Source organism: Cydia pomonella, chromosome 25, assembly GCF_033807575.1.
Source record: "Cydia pomonella isolate Wapato2018A chromosome 25, ilCydPomo1, whole genome shotgun sequence".
NCBI lineage: Eukaryota > Metazoa > Arthropoda > Insecta > Lepidoptera > Tortricidae > Cydia > Cydia pomonella.
In genome coordinates this window covers 9,561,971-9,584,918 of record NC_084727.1, presented here as the reverse complement: position 1 = coordinate 9,584,918, position 22,948 = coordinate 9,561,971, and the positions used below count along the sequence as shown (strand labels likewise).

At 38.4% G+C, this 22,948-nt stretch overlaps 2 protein-coding genes across 2 annotated transcripts in view; both read right to left on the bottom strand.

The window, feature by feature from the left end:
• The window catches only part of LOC133531309 (probable C-mannosyltransferase DPY19L1), a 29,593-nt gene extending 14,790 nt beyond the window's left edge, over positions 1–14,803 (bottom strand). Inside the window, exons 1-5 of the mRNA XM_061869443.1 lie at positions 14,279–14,803; positions 13,358–13,608; positions 10,270–10,478; positions 6,963–7,020; positions 1,277–1,396 (exon numbers count right to left, since the gene is read on the bottom strand). Coding sequence (XP_061725427.1) covers positions 1,277–1,396; positions 6,963–7,020; positions 10,270–10,478; positions 13,358–13,608; positions 14,279–14,375 — 735 coding nt within the window. The 5' untranslated portion in view covers positions 14,376–14,803. The remainder of the gene's footprint in view (positions 1–1,276; positions 1,397–6,962; positions 7,021–10,269; positions 10,479–13,357; positions 13,609–14,278) is intronic.
• A 1,181-nt stretch (positions 14,804–15,984) lies between these two features.
• The window catches only part of LOC133531391 (trypsin-like), a 30,773-nt gene continuing 23,809 nt past the window's right edge, over positions 15,985–22,948 (bottom strand). Inside the window, exons 9-10 of the mRNA XM_061869591.1 lie at positions 22,635–22,766; positions 15,985–16,185 (exon numbers count right to left, since the gene is read on the bottom strand). Of these exons, the coding sequence (XP_061725575.1) occupies positions 16,018–16,185; positions 22,635–22,766 (300 nt within the window). The 3' untranslated portion in view covers positions 15,985–16,017. The remainder of the gene's footprint in view (positions 16,186–22,634; positions 22,767–22,948) is intronic.

Here is a 22,948-nt window from a genome sequence, read left to right as displayed (position 1 = left end):
AGGATCAAGTGTCTATATAGGACTCATGGCATTTAAGCAACACAAAGGTCAGAAATGAGAGTTAAAGTCTGACGCTCGCACTCGACGATTGAAACGCCTCTAACAAAATGATAATGTTATGTGACATCACATTATATAAGTCTGTCCTAAATGTATGGAAGATCCAGGAAATTGCCATTTTGACCCTGAAATATTGCGTTTATGTATATAGTTGTCGTACAATTTATTTTTCCATAAAATGTAAGGAATCGAATGGCACCATTTTCTTTTCTATTTTTGAAAGACAAATTTTTTTTTATAATTTCAATATTTTTTTTAATTCAACTTTTTTAAAATGGATGGCTTATTTTCTATCCATTTAACTAAATTTCGTTATAATATTAACACATTCACTGCCAGACAAAAAACGGCGCACTACCCCAGAAACCGGTGGTCTATAGCTGCGTACAAAACAACCCGCCCAGCGGGTTCTGAACAAAGTTCACGAGCGCCCACCAGGTGGGTTCCCGGCAGTGAATGTGTTAAACATGTATCAAGTACCCAATCCCTACGTCTGCAAGCTAAAGGTATTAAAAAAAATAAAAAAATTCACCTTGGGCGAGTTTAGAACTCGCGATCTTTTGGAATCCAATCCACCTCCACCATCGATTCCATTTCATTTCCATTATTCTTTTGACTGTATATATTATTCTTTATTAAAAACACAATTAAAATCATATCAAGACAGATGTCAGATCCACGACGCAGGCTTCGTCAATATACACCGTGTTTTTTTGATTTGCGTTAATTTCGAGGGTGCATTCCTGAGCTTAAATTAAGTAATTTTCTCAAAGACACCGATATTCTAATTAACTCCATTTCGGAGATAATCAATCATAAATTTTTATATTATAAGGCCCTTACGAGCGTGTACACTTGCCTTAGGGCCTGTTTACTTATTGATTAGTGTTTAGTGCGAGTACATACATTTGCTACTAAACGTACGTACTATCTCGGACGATCGATGTTAGAAATGACATTGATATATCACAGTTTTCAATTGTTTGGTTGAGTTAAATGTAATGCCCATGTTACAACAACGCTATATGCAACATTTAGTTACTTTTTATAAATATAAAAATTGTAAAAAAAAAACATTTTTTTTTTTTTTTGAAAATTAACTGTGCCATTTAGTTTCCTTAAACGTACTTATCGAAACCCCGGAGTTAACGCAATTCAATAAAAACACGGTGTATACAAGCAAAAAAAAAACAAACCCACCCCAATACCCAATTACCTGTAAACGACAGTACGTGCGACCATTCCGCAACTGCGTTGCCACTAGGCCCATCTGCAGCAGAAGTAATGGGGCCGCCATGTTTTCACGTTCATTTGGCGCCCACTGTACCCGAGTACACTAAAATAAAAATAAAAATCCAATAAATACAAATCGCTAATAAATACAACTAAAGGAAAGTGAAGAAAAGTTTAAGATGGTCGGCGGGCGTCACTCTAATCGATAAAGTAAGGAACGAATATGTCAGAGCCAGTCAAGTCGCTCCTATTAACGAGAAAGTTATTGAAAAACGCCTTAGATACAATTGGCTACTTGACAGTTTTTTGTAAATAATGTCAAACGATCTTGATTTTCCTGAGGGTCAAATATCTATATAGGACTCATGGCATTTAATCAACACAAAGGTCAGAAATGAGAGTTAAAGTCTGACGCTCGCAGTCGACGATTGAAACGCCTCTAACAAAATGATAATGTGATGTGACGTCACATTATATAAGTCTGTCCTAAATGTATGGAAGATCCAGGGAATTGCCATTTTGACCCTGAAATATTGCGTTTATGTGTATAGTTGTCGTACAATTTATTTTTCCATAAAATGTAAGGAATCGCCTTAGATGGTACGGACATATACAAAGACGACCCGAAGAGCATATCGTCAAAACAGCGTTAAACTTGCCGACGACGAAGCGTGAAAGCGGAAGGCCCCCCGCCACTTGGTTGACGACGGTCCAAAAAGACCTTATAGTACAAAAGATCGTCAAGAACCTAACCAGGAATCGTGCCACCTGGAGGCTTAGGACAAGGAAGGCCGACCCCAAATAGGGATAAAGGTCCAGGATGATGATGATGAAAGGAAAGTGAGGAAAATAAACAGAAAGTATTAGATTTGGTAGGTGAGAAGAGATCTCTGCTGAGAACGATCGAAAATAGAAGAGGAAAAATGATCGGCACGATACTTACATAAAGTCTACACCGTGTTTTTTTGCGTTAATTTCGAGGGTGCATTCCTGAGCTTAAATTAAAAAAAAAAAAAAAAAAAAAAAAAAAATTATTTCAGGTATATCAGGCACCCATAAGATTAAGTAACTTTCTCAAAGATACCGATATTCTAACTAACTCCATTTCGGAGATAATCAATCATAATTTTTTATATTATAAGGCCCTTACGAGCGTGTACACTCTAGGGCTCCTGATATCCGTGATACACGCCGATCCGTAGCTACGGGTTCTTAAGCCCGGCGGTACTAAGATCACGAATTTCACGAACACGGCAAGGTACGTACCTCGTACCTGCGTTCGCGTGCGGATTCACGTGACACGCCGTGACCGTGACACGCCATGATACGTAGCCCGTACCTGCGTTCGTGCGCGGAGCTTCGGGCTCGGTTCCGTTGGATAGGCACTTATCGCACGTCTCGTAGGTTCGACACGCCCGGGAGAAAAATAAATAAGGACTAGGTATTATTGAATTGAGTTACCACTTAGTATATTGAATACGGGACGTACATCGGACAAACATTTACGTGTGAATTAAACTTAAATTGTATTTTTGCATCGATTTGAATATAATGGTTATATCTAAATAATTTATGGGGTTATTCTGTTTTTTGTATAACCAGCTATTGATTTTAGTCAAAACTAGTGACCTGCTCGTTGCATTGCACTAATATAAATATAAGGTGTAAAACTCCCTAGTAAGTATCATTATAAAATTATGAACTTAAGCAACGCTGTGCTACTGGTTGTCAAAGTCAAAGAATATAACGTAGCCTAAATATAAACAAGGCAATCCTAATCCAAAGAAACAAAAGGGTAAATTTCTGCAAATCTTTGGTAGGTATGATAAAGATAATACAGGTAAACAAATTCAACAAAAACACATGTACGGGGGCCACGGAAAAAAAAGTACGCAGCTGCAGTACTTATCAGTTTCGGACTTTCGGCACATTAAAGAGTACTGTTTTGTTTCTAGATTGAAGGTAATAATGACATATTATTGTTAGAGTGTTTTATTGTATGACTAACAAGCTAAGCCAACATACCGGGTTTTTTTGTAGATAATAAGTGCAGTTGCACGTGCAGACAAAGATAATAAGATTTGCGAGCGACTTATTAAAATGAAACAAACCATATACATAAGTAGCTGTGGGCTTTACCTTTTGTTCGTGAAGTTGAAGGAAGTGACCGCGAAGTTTTGTTTTACAAATTCGTGGTATTTTTTATTTAATCTGGAGGGGGCAGTTTAGAATTTTGAACTCGCATTCATTGTCATTAGTTACTCCTGACATCACAGTTGGTCTTCAAGTTTTAATTTAGCCGTGATTTTAAAGTTATTTTTGTTGTTGTTTCGTAATTATTTTTTTTGTTATTGTTAGTGTATGATTAGTGTTACTCTAATGGTGTGTTTAAACTATTAACAATGAAGAGAAGTTGGGTGTGGAGATATGCCACCAGAGTAGGGTTGCCAGATCGAAAGGCGCTATTATCGGGAAAAGATATCAATTTTTCGGGATTTTGGGACTGAAGTCGGGAAAAAAACGTTCAAATTATAGTAATTGTATTAATAACAACGATATTTTACATTATTGGCACTACGTCAGCTGCTCTGCCCATAGACGTTTTTATATAAAAATAATATAAATTCTTTGAGATCTTGAACAAATAAAAAAAAATGTCTTCTCATTATCTACCTATACTTATACTTATTAGGTATCAATAATCAACCAAATTTATGGAAATAATTTATTTCTTAGCTTGCCACATGTATTTTATATTACTTTTGACCGATTTTACCATTTCTTGGCCTTTTTCGCTATTTAAGCTAGACTTGAAAGTCATGCAGTTTTCGTCAAAGTTGAGTCGAATCATTAATTCGGCTTTAATTAGATCCATTCCCATTCTATTCCTTTCTTTTGTGTAGAGGTAAGGCAAACGCGCTCCCGCCCCGCACCGCACCCCTCACCGCACAATCTCACGCCAGCTCGCCGCGCAGTCAGACGCCCTTGACGCGGGTCGCTCGCTCGTTCGCTCGGCGACAGTTCGGAACTTGAAATTATTGTTTTATTATAACGTGAAGCTGTTTTTCGGGACAGTCTTCACTTCGTCGGGAATCGGGAACACATGCTAAAAATCGGGAGAATCCCGCCAAATCCCGACCATCTGGCAACCCTACACGAGAGTCGGAGATACAGCTTTATGTACCTTGTGCAATGATCGCACAAATAATGAGTTTTCCTGTCGTATTATTTGTCGTATTTTAGCAACCCGTTTATTAAAGTAGCTATTCATTGTAATCAATGTTTGGTTCTTTTCATTTATTACTCATTAATATTTAAAAGGCCTTACTAATGGAAATAAATTTTAATTCAAAAGTAATGAAACGGAATTAGAGCTTTGAATAAAAAACTCACAATACATTTTTATTCGTAGCTCTTAGAGACCGCATCGTATCTTCACTCAACGTCGCGGGCGGACCGAACCGGCGTGTTCTTAAGATACGTGAAGCCGTGATCACGCCTACACGGATTTACACGGATTCACGTACCCTAATTTCACGTAGCCGAATGTCACGTGCGGAACGGACCATAAAACCGTTGCCGTGAAACACGAAACCGGGCGCACGGCTACGGGTTCACGAATCACGGACACGACCGCGAGCCCTAGTACACTCGCCTTAGGGCCTGTTTAGGTAATTATTGATTAGTGTTTAGTGCGAGTTCATACATTTGCTACTAAACGTACGTACTATCTCGGACGATCGATGTTAGAAATGACATTCATATGTCATAGTTTTCAATTGTTTGCTTAAATTAAATGTAATGCCCGTGTTACAACAACGCAATATGTAACATTTAGTTACTTTTTATAAAAATAAAAATAGTAAAAAACAACAAAAAAAAATTTTTTTTTTTTTGAAAATTAACTATGCCATTTAGTTTCCTTAAACGTACTTACCGAAACCCCGGAGTTAACGCAATTCAATAAAAACACGGTGTATAATTGATGGGTGAATTCGGTCAAAGAGAATTAAGAAGGCCAAGAGTGCTCACTCCATACAACGTTTTTGTTGCAAAAAATACTATTATTTTCATAGTCTACATCTAGCGTCGAGTAGCGGAACTCTCAGCACTGCTACTCGACAATAGATATCACGGCAAACAAAAAGTCTAATGCTCAACGATTTTCAGCTAATATTATAACCAGAGCAACCGGAACTCTATTTTCAAATCCTACGATTAATGGTACTTAGCGGTAAATCGTTGAGCATTAGACTTTTTGTTTGCCGCGATATCTATTGTCGAGTAGCAGTACTGAGAGTTCCGCTACTCGATGCTAGATGTCGACTACGAAAATAATAAGCGTTTTGGTACCAAAACGGATGTATGCAGTGAGCACTCTATCTACTTCTTATTTCTCTATGATTCGGTGGAAAAACGTAAACACAGTGAGTTTAAGCTCATTTGCCAAAAAACCCGAGAAGTACTTGATAGACATGCACAGTATAATACCCCTATGATAACAGTAGGTAATGGGATGGTATAGAGACATACTGTAAAATAACCATCAGTGTTTTTTTTTATACCACGACGGTGGCAAACAAGCATACGGCCCGCCTGATGGTAAGCAGTCACCGTAGCCTATGGACGCCTGCAACTCCAGAGGTGTTACATGCGCGTTGCCGACCCTTTAAAAACCTGTACACTACTTTTTTGAAGAACCCCATACCGTAGACCCTCGGGAAAACCTCGGCAGGGAGCTCATTCCACAGCCGGAGCGTCCGCGGGAGGAAATACCTCTTTAACCGCACAGTGCGGTTTCCGATGAAGCTGAAAATTTGCATACATATGTAAGTCGGGTGACAATGCAATATTATGGTACCATCGAGATGATCTGATGATGGAGATAGGAGGTGGCCATAGGAACTTTGTGATAAAACAACATAACCTAATTGTGTTTGGGGTTTTTAGAATTGTCTCGCACGATGAGTATTAGTTGCCTGTGGAAAGAAAAGTACAGTCAGCGATAAAAGCTTGTACCAAAAATGAAATTTTTGCCAAAAACTTATTTAATATTTCATTAATATTTGTTAGTTTGAAAATTAATGGCGCCGTACATCTCATGACTAGAGCAAGCAAAACATAGTTTTGATATGTTAATAATATTGAAACCAATTGCAGAAGCTTTAATTAAATACATAGAAAACATAAATGACGAATAGGAGATTCAACTTTTAACGCATAAAGCAGTAGAAATTTTACAGATGTCGGTGATATATCAAAAATGCTCTAAATTTTCTCTTAAATATCCCATGAGTGGTGCCATTAACATATACAATAAAAGTGTGAATCAAAAAGTTTGTTTAACGATAGCTTATACTACGGAAGGTGGAGGTAAGGAAATAAATCTCCATGCACCAAAAAGTGTCATCAAAAAACCTTAAATAGGTGGCGCTACAATACCTAGAATACATGAACAAAAAAATCAAATCATAGACAGCGCACTTCACTCCGTCAATAGCGCCTAGGTTAGAAGCTACTATAGCGCTACTCTGGAGAGATTTGGAACTATTATTTATAGCTGACAGCTGGACACTTTTGCAACAGTTCTACCATAATAGATGTCACTCCTCTTAATTCCACACTCCATAGCTTATACGTTAAAAAATATTCACACATATTTTACTTACCTCAACATGGTTCGCGAAGTACTGCGCGACGGCTAGCAGCCCGCCTAGCACGCTATTACTGTAACAATAAAGGTCTTTTTAGATCGCAGATCATGTTAAAGGTTAATCTACTGACAGGAATAGTCTGTACTTATTTTGTGTTATCTGTGGCAACTCTCTTTCATCCAAGATGACGTTGACCGAGTGTCCTATAGGACATGCGTTTGCATCGGCGGCCGGAATCAACTGAAGCGCGCGCGGGCGCTGCGCTCATATTTATGCGGCGGTTGGAGCGAGACAGAAGACAGGGCGTGCTGCTCTCACATACGTAGTAGTGAGTCTCCGGCAGGGTAATCCTAAATTGCTGCATTTTGATCTACCCGTCTTACGTGTTAGAAGATTAGACAGAAGACATCCTATTGCGATCGCTACACAGATAAAAAAGATATCTTAATTCAAAACGCAAAACTCTATTGCGCACGGTTGCTTTAATAAAATAATAAATTGCTTAGTCCAATAAATATGTCTTGAGTTAAAAACAACATAATTTTTAAAAGGAGAATAAAAATTAATTAGTTTTATCTTTACACATTTTTAAAGCGAATGGTAGTGATTTGAGTTAAGATATTAATTATTCGCCGCAAGAAAAAAAAGTCTTAGAAAGAGAAATAGCACGCTCAAACCAAAACCAAAAATATTACCAAATTCCAAAGAAGAACCACCAAATTTTTCCTTTGAGACTTTACGTTTTTAGGCAAGAGCGATTAATTCTTGGTTTGATGTTTTCAATTTACAGTCAAGAGCTAAAGCTTTTTTAAAAAAGAAGCACCAAAACTTTGGTTTGAGACTTTTAAGTTTTTATACAAGAGCCATTAATTCTTGGTTTGATGTTTTCAACCTACAGTCAAGAGCCAAAGCTATTTCAAAGAAGAAGCACCAAAATGTTGCTTTGAGACTTAAGTTCTTACGCAAGAGCGATTAATTCTTGGTTTGATGTTGTCAATATACAGTCAAGAGCCAAAGCTATTTAAAAGATAACCGGCCAAGAGCATGTCGGGCCACGCTCAGTGTAGGGTTCCGTAGTTACTCTTCCGTCACAATAAGCTAAACTGGAGCTTAAAGTATAGTAAATTGTTAACCAAGGGATGAAACGGTACCTTTCACCCGAGTTAAACAAATAGGCAAATTTGCATAATCAGTACCTAATTAAAGTAAGTAAGTCTTTTTACTATGAAGGGAAAACTTTTTGCGATAACTCAAAAACAGCTAAACTGATCATATCTGCTATAGTTTTCATTTAATGTCTTTGTTAAGCTTTACTTCCACGATTTTTTTCATATTTTTTGGACCTATGGTTCAAAAGTTAGAGGGGGGGGGGACACATTTTTTTTTCTTTCGGAGCGATTATCTTCGAATATATTCACTTTATCAAAAAATGTTTCTTGAAAACCCGTATTAGTTTTGAAAGACCTTTCCAACGATACCCCACACTCTAGGGTTGAAGCGAAAAAAAAAATTCACCCCCACCTTACGTGTAGGGGAGGTACCCTAAAAAAAAAAATTTTTAGATTTTATTGTACGACTTTGTCGGCTTTATTGATTTATATATCCATGCCAAATTTCAGCTTTCTAGCACTAACGACCACGGAGCAAAGCCTCGGACAGACAGACAGACGAACATGGCGAAACTATAAGGGTTCCGTCTTATGCCATTTGGCTACGGAACCCTAAAAAAGCACCAAAACTTTGGTTTGAGACTTTTACATAAAACAGTATCAATAAATTTGATGAAGGGGACAAGAGAGCTGGTGGCCTAGCGGTAAGAGCGTATGACTTGCAATCCGGAGGTCGCGGGTTCAAACCCCGGCTTGTACATTATGAGTTTTTCGGAACTTCTGTACGTACATTTGATATTCACCAGTCGCTTTTCGGTGAAGAAAAAAAACATCGTGAGGTAACCGGGCTAATCCCAATAAGGCCTCTAGTTTAACTAGTGCCTACGCCAATTCTCGGGATTAGTTTCCAAGCGGACCCCAGGCTCCCATGAGCCGTGGCAAAATGCCGGGACAACGCGAGGAAGAAGAAGAAGATAAAGAGGATTATTGAAAACTACAAAGATTTCAACGAATGACGAAAACCATGCTGGTTTAAGAAAATTCATTCTTTATTCAAGACATACTAAACTTGGCGCCAAGAGATTTCAGCTCTAGATATAAATAATATCATATTTCACATTGAGTAACGCACTCTTGAACCAATACTTTTTCTTGTTTTTATGGAGAAATATAATTCTCAATTCAATTATGAGTATCTAACCCCAAGAAACAAAGTTTCTTGGCACAAGTTCTTTAAGTATTGCACTAAGACAGTTAGGTTCAATTTAAAAAATACAATACTTAAAACAAAACGTAAACGCTCTTGGTGAGAATAATGAGCTTTTAAAAAAAAAAAACTTTTTATAGCTCGGATAGAGAATTTAATTTTTTAGCTTAAATAATAAACTTTGAAATATTTTATATCTTGACGCAAGAATTTTATTGTTTCCTTATATAGGAAACACAAATAGTCTTGACACAAGAGTATTTACTTGGCTGGAGAACTATTTTTTTTCTGTGTACAAATGCGATCTTAGTCGAAGGGTAGAATAGATATTAATATTCTAGGATACCTATCTTTCTGTTTTTAGCCATATCGGAAATAGTATATAAGGCGGCAGTTCAATACAATAAATGTTCATTATTCAACCGGCTATACTCGTTTCACTAATACTCCTCCTGCCTGGACTCCCATATCCTATGTATATGCTCCCACAAATATTTATTAGCCGGGTCCGCACAGAGCGAGCATACGTGTGAGGCAACTTCCTCAGGCACAATACGACCGAGGCACGCCTACACTGGCCGTATTGTGCGTGAGGAAATTGCCTCGCGCGTATGCTCGCTCTGTGTGGACCCGGCTAATGAAAATAAATTTATTAAATGCAGTCAGTCTTTCTTTTCACCATCATAATAATGAACACAGTTGCTACTAACACCAAATTACACCTAGACAATCGTGGGTAATCCGAGACCCACAAAGTTTTAAGTAGGATCTACTTACTTCAAGATATGTGCTAACATTAACGTCTAGCCCAGTTATTAAGTCTATGGATAATATAGCGTGGGCTCTCTGAAGGCTACAAAGTTTTTTACAAGATCTACATACCTAAATTAAACTATATGCTGACAGAAACAAAGCTGTGATTAACTATCCGACGAGTTATTAAAATGCTGGATAAAATAGCGTGGGTCCTCCGAAGCCCACATAGTTTTTTACAAGGTCTACATACCTCAAGCTATACGCTGAGAGAAACAGAGCTGCGACCATCAACCCAGCCAACCACCAAACAGCCTCCAAGTAGAATAGCATGGGCTCTCCAAGACCCACACAACTTTGGACTGGCTCTACTTCGTCGCCGCGGTACACTAAGTGACACTGCCGATATGTAGAGGTATTCAGCCATGGTTCTAGATAGCGGTACATTGCACCAATCAGGACCTGGAACAAAGTTGTTAAGTGAAGTTGTAAAATTAAAAACTTAAAAATTAATTATGGACCTAAAAGTGGATAGTCAAAGAAAATGTTGCCGCCATACCTTTGGCCTTTGATCAATTCGTTTTGAAAGACCTATATCGTTTTGAAAAAACGACACCCCAAACTAAGCAAAAAATAATAATAATAATAATTTAGCATGATTTTTTGTAGATTTTATTTTACCGTTTTGTCGCCATGCCAGATTAGTGTATTCATGCGAAATTGCAGCTTTCTAGCACTAACGATCACGGAGCAAAGCTGCGGACGGACGGAAAGACGGATATGGCGAAACTATAAGAGTTTCTAAGTTTCTATGAGACTCTAAAAACATCACAAATAAAAATAAATAAATAAATATTATAGGACATTCTTACACAGAATGACTAAGTCCCACAGTAAGCTCAAGAAGGCTTGTGTTGTTGGTATTCAGACGATGATATACAAGGTGCCCGTGAGCATTGCGAGAGATTCTAACGGTGCATTCCTGGTAATATTTAGAAACTAAAATGTCATATAAAATTTTCTGGATTAGGCCTAGTTTCAGAGATAATTAAATGTTTTTCGAGATCATTCTTTCCCCTTAAGTCGGTACAAAACACATTTTTGACTGCGGTATTGCCACTTTGAGGTCTAGTCTGGACATACCTATTGATTGAAAACGAAAAATAAAAAAATGTGTTCGAGAGGCTACCCCCAAATAAAAAAAAACTTTTTAGTTAATTTTAGGTTATGTGTTTATCAATAAAAATTACGTTTTATTTACAGGAGTGTTCAAAAAAAGGGAAAAAAAAACTTTTGTCGAATATCACAAAAAAACATATAATTTTTTTTGCTTCTGTTGCCATCAGGAATGCACCGTTAAAATCTCTCGCAATGCTCACGGGCACCTTGTATATAATATACCGATACATAAATGTTAAATCTAATACTAATGAGGACATTTCATCTGATAACTCTAGCTGTAGTAATTCTAATTTAATTCATAGCTATACCATGACATTTAAATCGCCTAATTCCATGTTTATGAAACCAACCACACCCAATGACATCCTTAATATCATTAATTCTTTAAAAAATACTAACAGCACCGGCGCGCCATACGACGCCATATCATGTAAAATTGTAAAAAAAGTAGCTACCATAATATCATGACCGCTAAGCTATATTACAAATCTGTGTATTGAAAAAGGTCAATTCCCAGAAAAGCTAAAAGTAGCCGTAGTACACCCCCTCTTTAAAAAAGGCGATAAGGGTAACATGGAAAATTACAGACCAATGGCACTCCTTTCAGTATTTTCAAAATTAATATAATAAAAGAAGGTAATATATAATAGTCTATATCAATACTTTGAGGCCCACAGTTTATTTGCTGAGGAACAAAAAGGTTGAAAAAATAAATCCATTAATATGGCCATTTTTTAACTTTTACAAAAAATTATGAAAGAAATTGATAAGCAAAGACCAGTTTGTGCCGTATACATGGATATGTCCAAAGCTTTTGATTTTGTTGATCATAATATATTGTTACATAAACTATATGATTATGGTGTAAGGGGCAACATTCAGAACCTAATAAAATCGTATTTAATGGGACGACAGCATATAGTTAGATTAAACAAAATATGTATAAAATCGAGAGCTGAAATATATGTTTCATCAGAGCTTCAAGGCAGCGTACTAGGCCCTTTGCTTTTTCTTATTGATATTAATGATTTACCACAGTCTATTGAGCATTCCATGATTTTGTTCGCTGATGATAGCACAATGATATTTACTGATGATGACCCACAAGCTTTAGAGATCAGCATTAACGAAGCATTGGTGAGAGTAATTGATTGGCTAAATAAGAACAATTTACGCATACATTTAATTAAAGAAAACGAAAATAATGAATTTCAAGCAAAGAGTTGATAGAATACAAAACCTCACTGTGACATATAAAGAGCATCATATAGACGAGACTGATTAGACAATAAATTTAGACAATAAGTTAACATGGAAAGCTCTGATTGACAATGTATGTAAAAAACTAAATAAATTTTCATATGCATTATACAACCGTAGCAAAAAAATAAATACATCAGCAGTGCTAACCGCCTATAATGCGTATGTTACCTCAACTTTGAGGTACGAGGTCATTTTCTGGGGCAATTACACAGATCGGGAAATAGCTTTTAAGGCACAAAAAAACTGTTTGCGTTCGGCACTTAGAATACCACGTTTGGAAAGCTGTCAACCGCATTTCATTAGACTGCACATTTTAACTTTACCTTGTCTCTATGAAATTTATTAATTTATGCAACAGTGATGGATGTTAAAAACAACATTATCCAATTTAAAACAGCTCTTCTTACTAAAAGGTTTTTCGGCACTGCACCTAAAATATATAATAAACTGCCAAAAGATATAGCCAAACTGGAAGGCATATTAGAATGAAAAAAAAGCTTATTTAGATTTTTAGTAAGGAAAGCTTACTATTCACTCACGGAATATCAGTCTGATGTATAATTTAATTGTAGTTAGTTTGTTTTATATTTATAAATTGCAATAGATTATACATGTAAGCTATAATAGTTGCATGCTCCATCTTGTCTTAAATATCTGTATGCCTAATGACAAAACATGGTAATACGCTACTATAATTATAAGACCTATTATGTACCTGTCTTTACAAATAAACATATTGATTGATTGATTGATAAATACATAGAAAACAACCAAGACTCAGAAACAAATATCTGTGCTCATCCCACAAATAAATGCCTTTACCGGGATTCAAACCCCGATCGGCTTCATAGGCAGTGTCACTACCCATTAGGCTAGACCTTTTATATTAGAATTACCTCCGGAGCGATGTTGAATCTGTTAAATGCATTAACCTCCTTGGGGAACTCGACAAGCCGGTCATACATGAGTTTAGACACTCCAGCTATGAACGGTCTCTCTTCCACTATGGTCTTGTAGTACGAGTAGTAGAAGCCCATCTCGGTCCGGAGTGAGATCTCTCGTTCCATTGTAGAGAGGTGAGAGAAGTTACGGTCATTCTCGAAGAGTGTTGAGACGTAGAGGTAGTGGAGATAGCCGAGGGAGAGAGCTGGAAATATTATTTATTTAATGATAGTAAAATTTATATAAGCATAGCCCAATGTTTTTCAACACGACATCCTGAAAGGGTCCCGCAATTTTATGTATCTTCGCATGGTGGCGGCGAGCAGCGAGAATTTGCCACATATCCAGAAATATTCAACAGGCATTAGTAATGAACTTTAAAGGGCTGTCACAATAGATCACTGCCTGGTCGATGTGGCACTAAAAGGCCCACAAACTTCAATAATAATAATAATTCATAAATATATACTTAGTTTAATTAATTAAGTTGACAAAGAAGAAAGTTTGTCAAGGACATACTTGCATAGACCAAATTCACATTCAAGAATGTGCTTACTGTGCGATTTGGTCTGAGCTTGTCTGATAGAGAGTAGAAAGGAGGAGAACGTAAACATCAGATTATAATAATCTTAAATAAATAATTATTACAGTGTAACAGAAACGTCTAGTCTCTAGGGAAAATAATACCATTTTTAAAGATGTAAGTATAGTCTCCAAGGTTAATAATACATTTTTAAAGATGTAAAATGTCTGAGAAAATAGTAAGTTATAGACTGTAAATATAAGATTTGGAAAGGACGTCAAAGTTCAAGGCTCTTTGTAAGCGTAAGAAAAAACCAAATGAAACTCAAAAACAAACTTAATTAGGTACTTACCAATAAGACCAAGTAAAGTGTATCGTATAATATTTTCTACCGAAAAGCGAGGTTTGTTTACGCTTTCCGCTTTAGCTTGACTCTCTTCCTTTTCCATGGCTAATTTTTTTGAAACATTTTATTTTCAAAGCAAATATTATCACAAATGTCAGGTGATTTTTAAGGTAATTTGATAGACAATTTGACACTAATGTGTTTGACTAATACTGGCACAGCTTAAATATCAAACAGGAGAAAAAGTGAATACAACAGTACAACTATGGAAGGTGGAGGTAAGGAAAGAAATCTCCATATACCAAAAGGTGTCATCAAAAAACCTTAAATAGGTGGCGCTACAATACTTGAACGAAAAAAATAAAATCATAGACAGCGCAATTCACTCCGTCAATAACGCCTAGGTTCTTAGCTACTCTAGCGCTACTCTGGAGAGATTTGGAACTATTATTTATAGCTGACAACTGGACACTTTTGCAACAGTTCTATCATAAGAGATTTCTCTCCTCTTAAATACACACTCCATAATCATAAGTACAACAACGTCACTCAATGTTGATATTAGTGTCATCTGTGTTGTAGATCCCAACAAAAACTATTTTAGAAAAAATTGTCTTTTTCAAACAAAAATGACTGAATGTCGCTTGATGCAGTTAATGTCTGTTTATATATGATTCAGTTTAAGCGCAATTATCAACACTCACAAATTTCTACAAAATCAATTTCCTTTATAAAATTGAGTTAGTACTACAAAAACAAGATGGCGCCACATTTGCATAAACGTGTACACAGCAAACTTTTTCTTATCTGTGGAATATCAAATAGCGTTTATAAAGTGTGCTAGTTATGCTACTCTATAATTTCTGATTAATAAACAGGAAAAAAAAACCTAATTACAAATGTTGATATATACATAATAAATTGCATGTATATAACGTTTAATTAATTAAGACCTCTTTACTTATCTGAATAGTTTCTGGCACAATATAAATAAGCATTAATATTAAAAAGAAAAGTTACTTTTTTAGTGGAATCCAAGATTATTTTTGATGAAAAATGGCCAATTAATATACATTTTATAGCGTAAATCAAAAAGGATGTATATCTACAATATTATATTCAGATTTTAACTATAGTGCGTCAAGCAACTTTGTCAGTAGAGAAAGGCGCGAAATTCAAATTTTCTATGAGACGATAACTCTTCACACCTACATTTTTTAAATTTCTACATTCATTAAATAAATTAATTTTAAATTTTTAAAATTTAAGCCGTTTTTTTCTACTGACGGATATGGCTTGACTGACTATAAGTACTCAGCACCTTGACCGGTCTGGCCTAGTGGGTAGTGACCCTGCCTATGAAGCCGAAGGTCCTGGGCTCGAATACCGGTAAGGGCATTTATTTGTGGGATGAACAGATATATGTTCCTGAGTCATGGGTGTTCAAGACATTTTTTAATACAATATAATAATCTTTCTTTCATCGGTCTCCCTCATTGAAGTCGGTTTTTTTTTCTTAAAAATTATCTGCATTTAGAATGTTCTATCTACATCGCGCTATCGAAATTTTTCCTGTCGCGTATATATACCTCCGATTCACTTATCGGGTGTTGGGTCCTGTTCTCCGGCCTCGGGCAGCTGGCATATATTACATGCTAATATATTGGGCGAAGCCAAATGGAAGAAGCTGGAAAAGGTAATGAAACGACCTGTTTTTCTTATAAATTGTAATTTATTGTAGTATCTCAAGGCCATACGACGCTTTCGATCCAACTGACGTAGTGCGACACCCTGGTATACATGCCGGGCCTGCCGACCTGCCCGCAGTACTTGCCGAATGACGTCACGCCGATCACGGTGTACATGCAGTGGATACGCTGGTTGTTTATTTGGAGAGGGCCCCCACTGTCACCCTGGAAAATAAATATTTTTTTAGAAGTGAGCTACGCTTCCGCACGCATACGACCACCTTAGCCTATGGAGCGGAAGCAGGGGGGCCAATACCTGCGACATAAAGACGTTCTCAAACGCCACGTCGTCGCTTGCGGGATACCGACTGACTGCTGGGAGGGCATTGCATTGCAAAGATCGGAATGGCGTTCTAGTGTTCAAAAGAAAGTAGCTCAATTTGAGCAGCAGCGTCTGGAAGACCTAGATGCTAAGCGTCATATCCGCAAGACGCGACCTAAGCCCTCCTACACATACACCCGCAACTCGACTGGACAACTCCATTGCGCATCGTGTGACCGCATCTTCAAAACAAAGTTTGGTTTTGCGAGCCACATAAGGGCATTTCATAATCCGGATAAGAATTGTTGATGGGGTCGCCATTGCCGGATACGGCAAGGAAGGACGGGGGGGGGGGGGACTATGGAGGCTTGCAACTCCAGGGTTACCTAATACATCTACGTTCCCGATTCTTCAAAAACCTGTACTTTTCTTTTGAAAACCCCCATACTGTACTCGTCACTCGAGAGCTCGGCAGGGAGCTAATTCCACAACCGGAGTCCGCGGGAGTTATTCTTTCTTATAATAATAATAAATAATAAATAATATAATAAATAAAATGTTATTTATTCAGGTATTAACCCATTAAATTACAATAAAGCAACAATACAATAAAATAAAATATACAATTAAAATTAAGACTATAGATATAGGTGCAGCGGGGAAACCTTGCTCATACAGTAGCAGGTTGTATACACTACTTTAACAATACTGTTCGCCGTTTCGCTCACTCTCCCGACAAACGACCAGTGCCTTTTACGCATTATAGCGTAAAAGTCATCTACTCTGTTCTCGGCGAACATACCAGACGCACTACACCGCCACGGTAGCCGTAACATTGCACGAAACGCGTTGTTGTACTGTACTCGAAGTCTATTGAACGATCGTTTCGTGAAATGGTACCACAGCTGGCTAGTGTAGAACGCCTGACAGTACGCCTTGAACAAAGTTATTTTGGCTTGGTCGGAACAGTGAGCAAACCGACGTGCCAGCATGTTGCTTCTCATCGCTATGGCCCGCCGCTGTCTTTCGAGATCGTCATCGTCCTTTAATCTCTCTGTCAAAACATGCCCTAGATACTTAAAACTACTTACACATTTTAATTCTGTCCCGTTTAACCTAACAGGTGGAACGAAATCTGGGCCCTTATCATATTTAAAAACAATTATTTCAGATTTTTTTACATTGTATTTTAGTCCGTGTGTTGCAGCATAATGCTCACATATCGACACTAGCATCCTAAGGCCCGTGATAGAAGGGCTCAGCAGCGCCATATCGTCCGCGTAGCTAAAGTTATTGGCACATACGCCCGCGACATGACACCCGACGGCGGCGCTGCTGAGCTCCTCCATCAGGTCGTTTATGTAAAGATTAAACAGCAATGGCGATGTCAGTCCACCCTGTCTAACTCCGCATTGCAACTTATACGGGTCCGAATTGGCATTTCCCCATCTAACGCTATTCATCTGGTTCCCATACCAGTATCTCAACAGAGCGGCTATTCTACTCGGTACACCCGCCTTTGATACTTTATCCCATAATAAATTATAGTCAATAGTATCAAAAGCACGGCTCAGATCCAGAAAACAGCCGTAAACCGACGTCCTTTTCTTAAGATATCGGTTTACGACGTTTTTAAGACAGAATATAGCCATATCTGTTGAGAGACCCGGACGGAACCCAAACTGGGCGTCGTGTAGACGTATGTGTTTGGCAAGTATCGGGTTAATTAATCGTTCAAGAACTTTGGAGAACACGGTAGCTAACGAGATAGGTCGGTAGTTGGACGGGTCACTAAGATCGCCAGTCCTGTTTTTAACGATGGGAACCACATTCTTAGTCATAAATTCATCAGGTAAGTAGCCGTGCGCTAAACACAAATTAAATAATTGCGCCATCTTTACATGCAATAATGGGCCCCCATACAAAATATGTTCAATACTTAGACCGTCGTGGCCCGGCGACTTTCCGCGTTTCATTTTTCTAACACATTGCCATATCATATCTTGCGTAATGAATAACTCGGAACCTGTCGACGGGCAACCACGGTTCCGCGTATTATCAAACAAGTGAGAATTCGATGAGTTTAGAAGTGAGTTATCGACTTTAAATTGCTTAATAAACAAATTAGCTATTTCTTTTTCATTTTGAATTCCATTTACTGATAATGGTCTACTTTGTTTATAACTTAGTTTATTAGTATCCTTCCAGAACTGAACGAAATTTCCTGCCGACCTATGGGATGCTATAATATCCATTTTAATAATATCTTGGTTCCGTTGGCACCAACTTAATTTATTCTTAAATAATTTGCGTTTATTGGACATATCATCAAATATAGGACCTGAAGAAGGCGAACCGTGCCATATCCATACTTTATGCGCTTCGCGTGCGTTATTGTACAGTGGTAGCACATGATAATTCCAACCGGTAATTTTATTGATTTGTTTACGTTTCTTACTGATAGACGTTTGCCTAGCAGCTGTTTGAATGGACCGTATTATCTCCTGATAAAATTTACCAATTACTAAAGAATGCGTCGTGTTATTGCATGTTTCGCTACAATTATCAATATGCACGTTAACATTTCTTAAATAATTAGTACATAATTTGGTATACCTTTCTATTTGCTCATTACATCGGTTTCCCCATAAAATGTTATTTACTACAATATTGTTACTAGGATTCGTCTTTGTTTCTATGAGATTTAAGTCGCATTCAATAAGTAACGGATAATGGTCAGACCAATAAACATCGTATAGGACCCTGGCATTAGTACACAGCCTATATGCAGATTCCGTGGCCACAACATGGTCTAACCAGCTTTTAGAGCCCTGCACGTCACTTTTAAAAGTAAATGTGTCACTTGACTCACCAATCAGTTCAATGTCCGCACAAATCCATTTCTGGTCGTTACAGTAGGTTATCAGTTCCTTACCGAATGAACCACGCACGTCCGCATTAAAATCACCAAGTACCAACACACACTCACAATTATTGTCTTCGATTATAGCACTTATAACGCCTAGGCACTCTGTAAATAACGGTAAGTTATCCGCACAATCGGTTGGCATGTACACCGACATAATTAAAATACTCCGATTTCCTGGTAATTCCGCCCGTATAGCAGCGATTCGTTTTGAGCCGGTTTCGATTATCACAACCTTAGTAAACAAACTTTTTCTCCACAATACAGCAACTCCTCCATACGGCCTACCCTTCAGCGGCCCGACAGATGTATCTATTGCTGATATTCCATGGTAGCCAAAGTCCTTGTTAATCTGGCTCAAAAAATCAAGGTCATCAGGCAGAATCCATAATTCTTGAAGCGCGATTATGTCATTTTCTTTACTTAACTCCTGCACATTAGGTAGCGAACGTTTGAAGCCCTTACAATTAAATGATAAGAGCCGTGTTTTTGTAGTGGCCATTATTTATTATATATACGACTATGTGTTTGTTACTGCGTTATTGTGACGTTTGGGTCTTTTATAAATGTATTTTCTGTACACTATTCCTCTTGGCCAAAAGCCGTTACTTAAAAATGTCTCCAAACGGTCAGTTTCGATTGTCACTAAAAATGTGTTAAATGTCGTCTCCCGGTATGGCTTGATGTATTCAACTTTTATAGCTGCTTCTCCTTTACTATTGATGTATTCTGTAATTTTTTCCGTCGTAATGTTTTTTTCCGTACGCGAGATGTACAGTGTAGTTGTACTCGGCGCTGCTTGAAGCATTTCGCTGGTTTCACCGCTGCCCCACCTATTTTTAACCATTTTGACGGATTGTTTTGGCTTTTTTGTACCTTTCGTTACTAGTTCGAAACCTTCAGAATCTACTTGCTTGACCTTAGGCTTAGCTATAGCTACATCACGAAACGAAGACTTTTTATTTCGTAAATTTTCGTTATCTTTTTCTACAAAAGAGGGCAAGGCTGGCGGGCCCCATTGGCTAAGATGACTCAGAGATTCAACCGTATTGTCATTAACGCACGGTTCATTATCCAATCCAAGCTGAGGTGTTGCAACCAGTTGACATTGACTCACCGCGCCACTGCTACTAGGAGACTTGCTACCCCCAACTACATTTTTGTTACTTTGACTGTGCAACGGTTCGCGTACACTCTCACACACAGGTTGCGGTATCGGTGTCGTAATTATAAGTTTAACTTTTGCGATTTCCTTTTTTACTTCTGTTATTTCTTCCTTGTTTGTAATACCTGTGCACCTTACACTGTTCAACTCGGACCTTAAGGTCGCTAACTCCTTCAGTATTCTTGTGACATCCAAGTCGTCAAACGTAATAGGTGGAATTCGATGAAGATCTTTTGCGACAAATATTGGCAACTTGTCATCATCAGTCTCTTTCAATACTTTTATAATATCTTGAATATTTTTTGACGCTTTGCCCTCTCCCTTTCTGGAAGCTGTCCGAATATCAAGCAGGTCTCGTAACTTCGACTTAGCCATCTCAATTTCACTATCAGAGAAATTCGTAGCACATATTCTTATTAATGTCGGTTCGTCGATCACATTAATACGATTCGTTATGTAGCACAACACTTCACTGAGCACTAAAGTCTTTTCACCATCACTACCCATCTTTCAGACTTGACTTATACCATTAAACGAGCAATTCTTGTATATTTATCATTGACATTATATATCTAAGGACGAGCCTTACGGGCAATAGGAATGAGGCTAGTTCAGGCAGTGTCACGCACACGAATTCGGGCCAATCGTGCAGTCTAACGCCGCAACGCAATTGGTTGATGAGTATTCGCATCACGCACGCGATTGGTCGCAACTAGTTGCGTTAGAATGCACGATTGGCTCGAATTCGTGAGTGCCACCAGTGAACTAGCGACATTCTTAGTGCCCTTAGATATATTTCAATGATATTTATATATTTCTGGGATCTCGGAAACGGCTCTATTCTATGAAATTTGCTATAACCCCTTATAACCCCGCCGGGGGCGAAAAATCGATCACCATCACAGCCAAGTGCCACCTTGAGAACGAAATAAACTGTAGAATAGGAACCGCTGCAGCAGCGTTCGGCAAACTTCATTCAAAGCTCGCTACAAAGGTTGCTGTATACATGGCTATTGTCCTGCCAATTCTTCTATATGCTTCAGAAGCGTGGTGCCTGTATCGGAAGCAAATTCGCTCATTGGACAACTTCGATATTATGGGTGTCCACTGGTCCGACCGTGTTAGGAACACGGAGATCCTTAGACGTGCCGATTTCGCCGGAATAGAGGCCTACCTAATGAGACGACAGCTACGCTGGTGCGGTCACATCTTCCGGATGTCCCAGGACCGAGTCGCGAAACGCATCTTCTACTGCGAACTGCAAATTGATAAGTGAAAGCGAGGTAGCCAGTTTCTGCGGCAGATCTGTATGCGTCCCTCGTAGCCTTAAACAAGATGACGGACATTCCGGAACATCCGGATCATGGCTTATGAATTTGAAGTTTATGGCAAAACTACCTGACAGGAATCCTTCTTTTTCTCATTGCCGCCAAAGCATTCGTATCGTAGCCGTATACAAAAATGGCAGACGTGTCAGAACTTTTTCGGAACACTGTGAATTTGAAGACGGCTCAACCTACTACCGTGCACACTGTTAACTGAAAATCTGGCTACCTTATTGCGAGGACAAGGTCTAGTTAAGAGCGTTACTGTTACTACCTGACAGGTATCCTTCTTCTCTTATAGTCGCCATAGCAGGTCTGTGTCACTCTGTGTGCGTTCCGTGAGCCTTGAGTAAGATCTGATCAAGAACTGATCAGCTGGCAGCCCTGGACTCATTAGAGCGCTGGGCTCATAGACTCTTTGGCGATGACCCATCTATCAAGTCAAAGTTACAGAGCATTGAGCCTTGCCGTCGAGTCGCTAGCCTATCGGTGATCTACCGGATACATTCCGGGAAGTGCGCACAAGAACTGCACGACCTGATCCCACCTTCCCCTTTCCATCATCGGACATCCTGGCGCGGGGAGCGAATGCACCCGTTCGTGGCAAACGTTCCATTTGTTCGCACGAAATGGATTGCCTCCTCTTTTTTGACGGACAGCTAAAGAATGGAATGCCGTCTATATTCCCTGATACAATGCCGGATTTAGAGGTCTGGAGGCCTCGGGCAATAAAGGAGTGGAGGCCCCCTGGCCCCAAATTTTTTCCAAATAAAATGGTAAAAAGCTTTACTTTAAAGCAAGAGTGAATAGGCTACTACTGAACCGGTGAGCTCCATCTTAGGCCCTGTCTTCACTTTCCATCAGGTGTGACTAGGGGGCTATCAGTTTATAATAATAATAAAAAATACTGCTTATGAATAAGAAGTTAATAACTACCTGACAGGTATCCTTCTTCTGTTCATAGTCGCCATAGCAGATCTGTGTGCGTTCATCGTAGCCTTCGGCAAGATGGTGGATGTTTCGGAATTTTTCCGTGCACTCTTTCGGGGTGAACTTTTGCAGTGTCACCTGAAAAATAACAATTTTTAGCAAAACTCTTTATTACTGATGTGCCATCATTACAAAATTGGCAAATTTCTAATTTTTTTAGTGTACTTACTAGTTAGTTACAAACAAACATATGTTTCAGATTGGAAAGAAACAAGATGCGACATGCAGGTTCTGCTAATAGAAGGGCCTCAGGGGGCCTA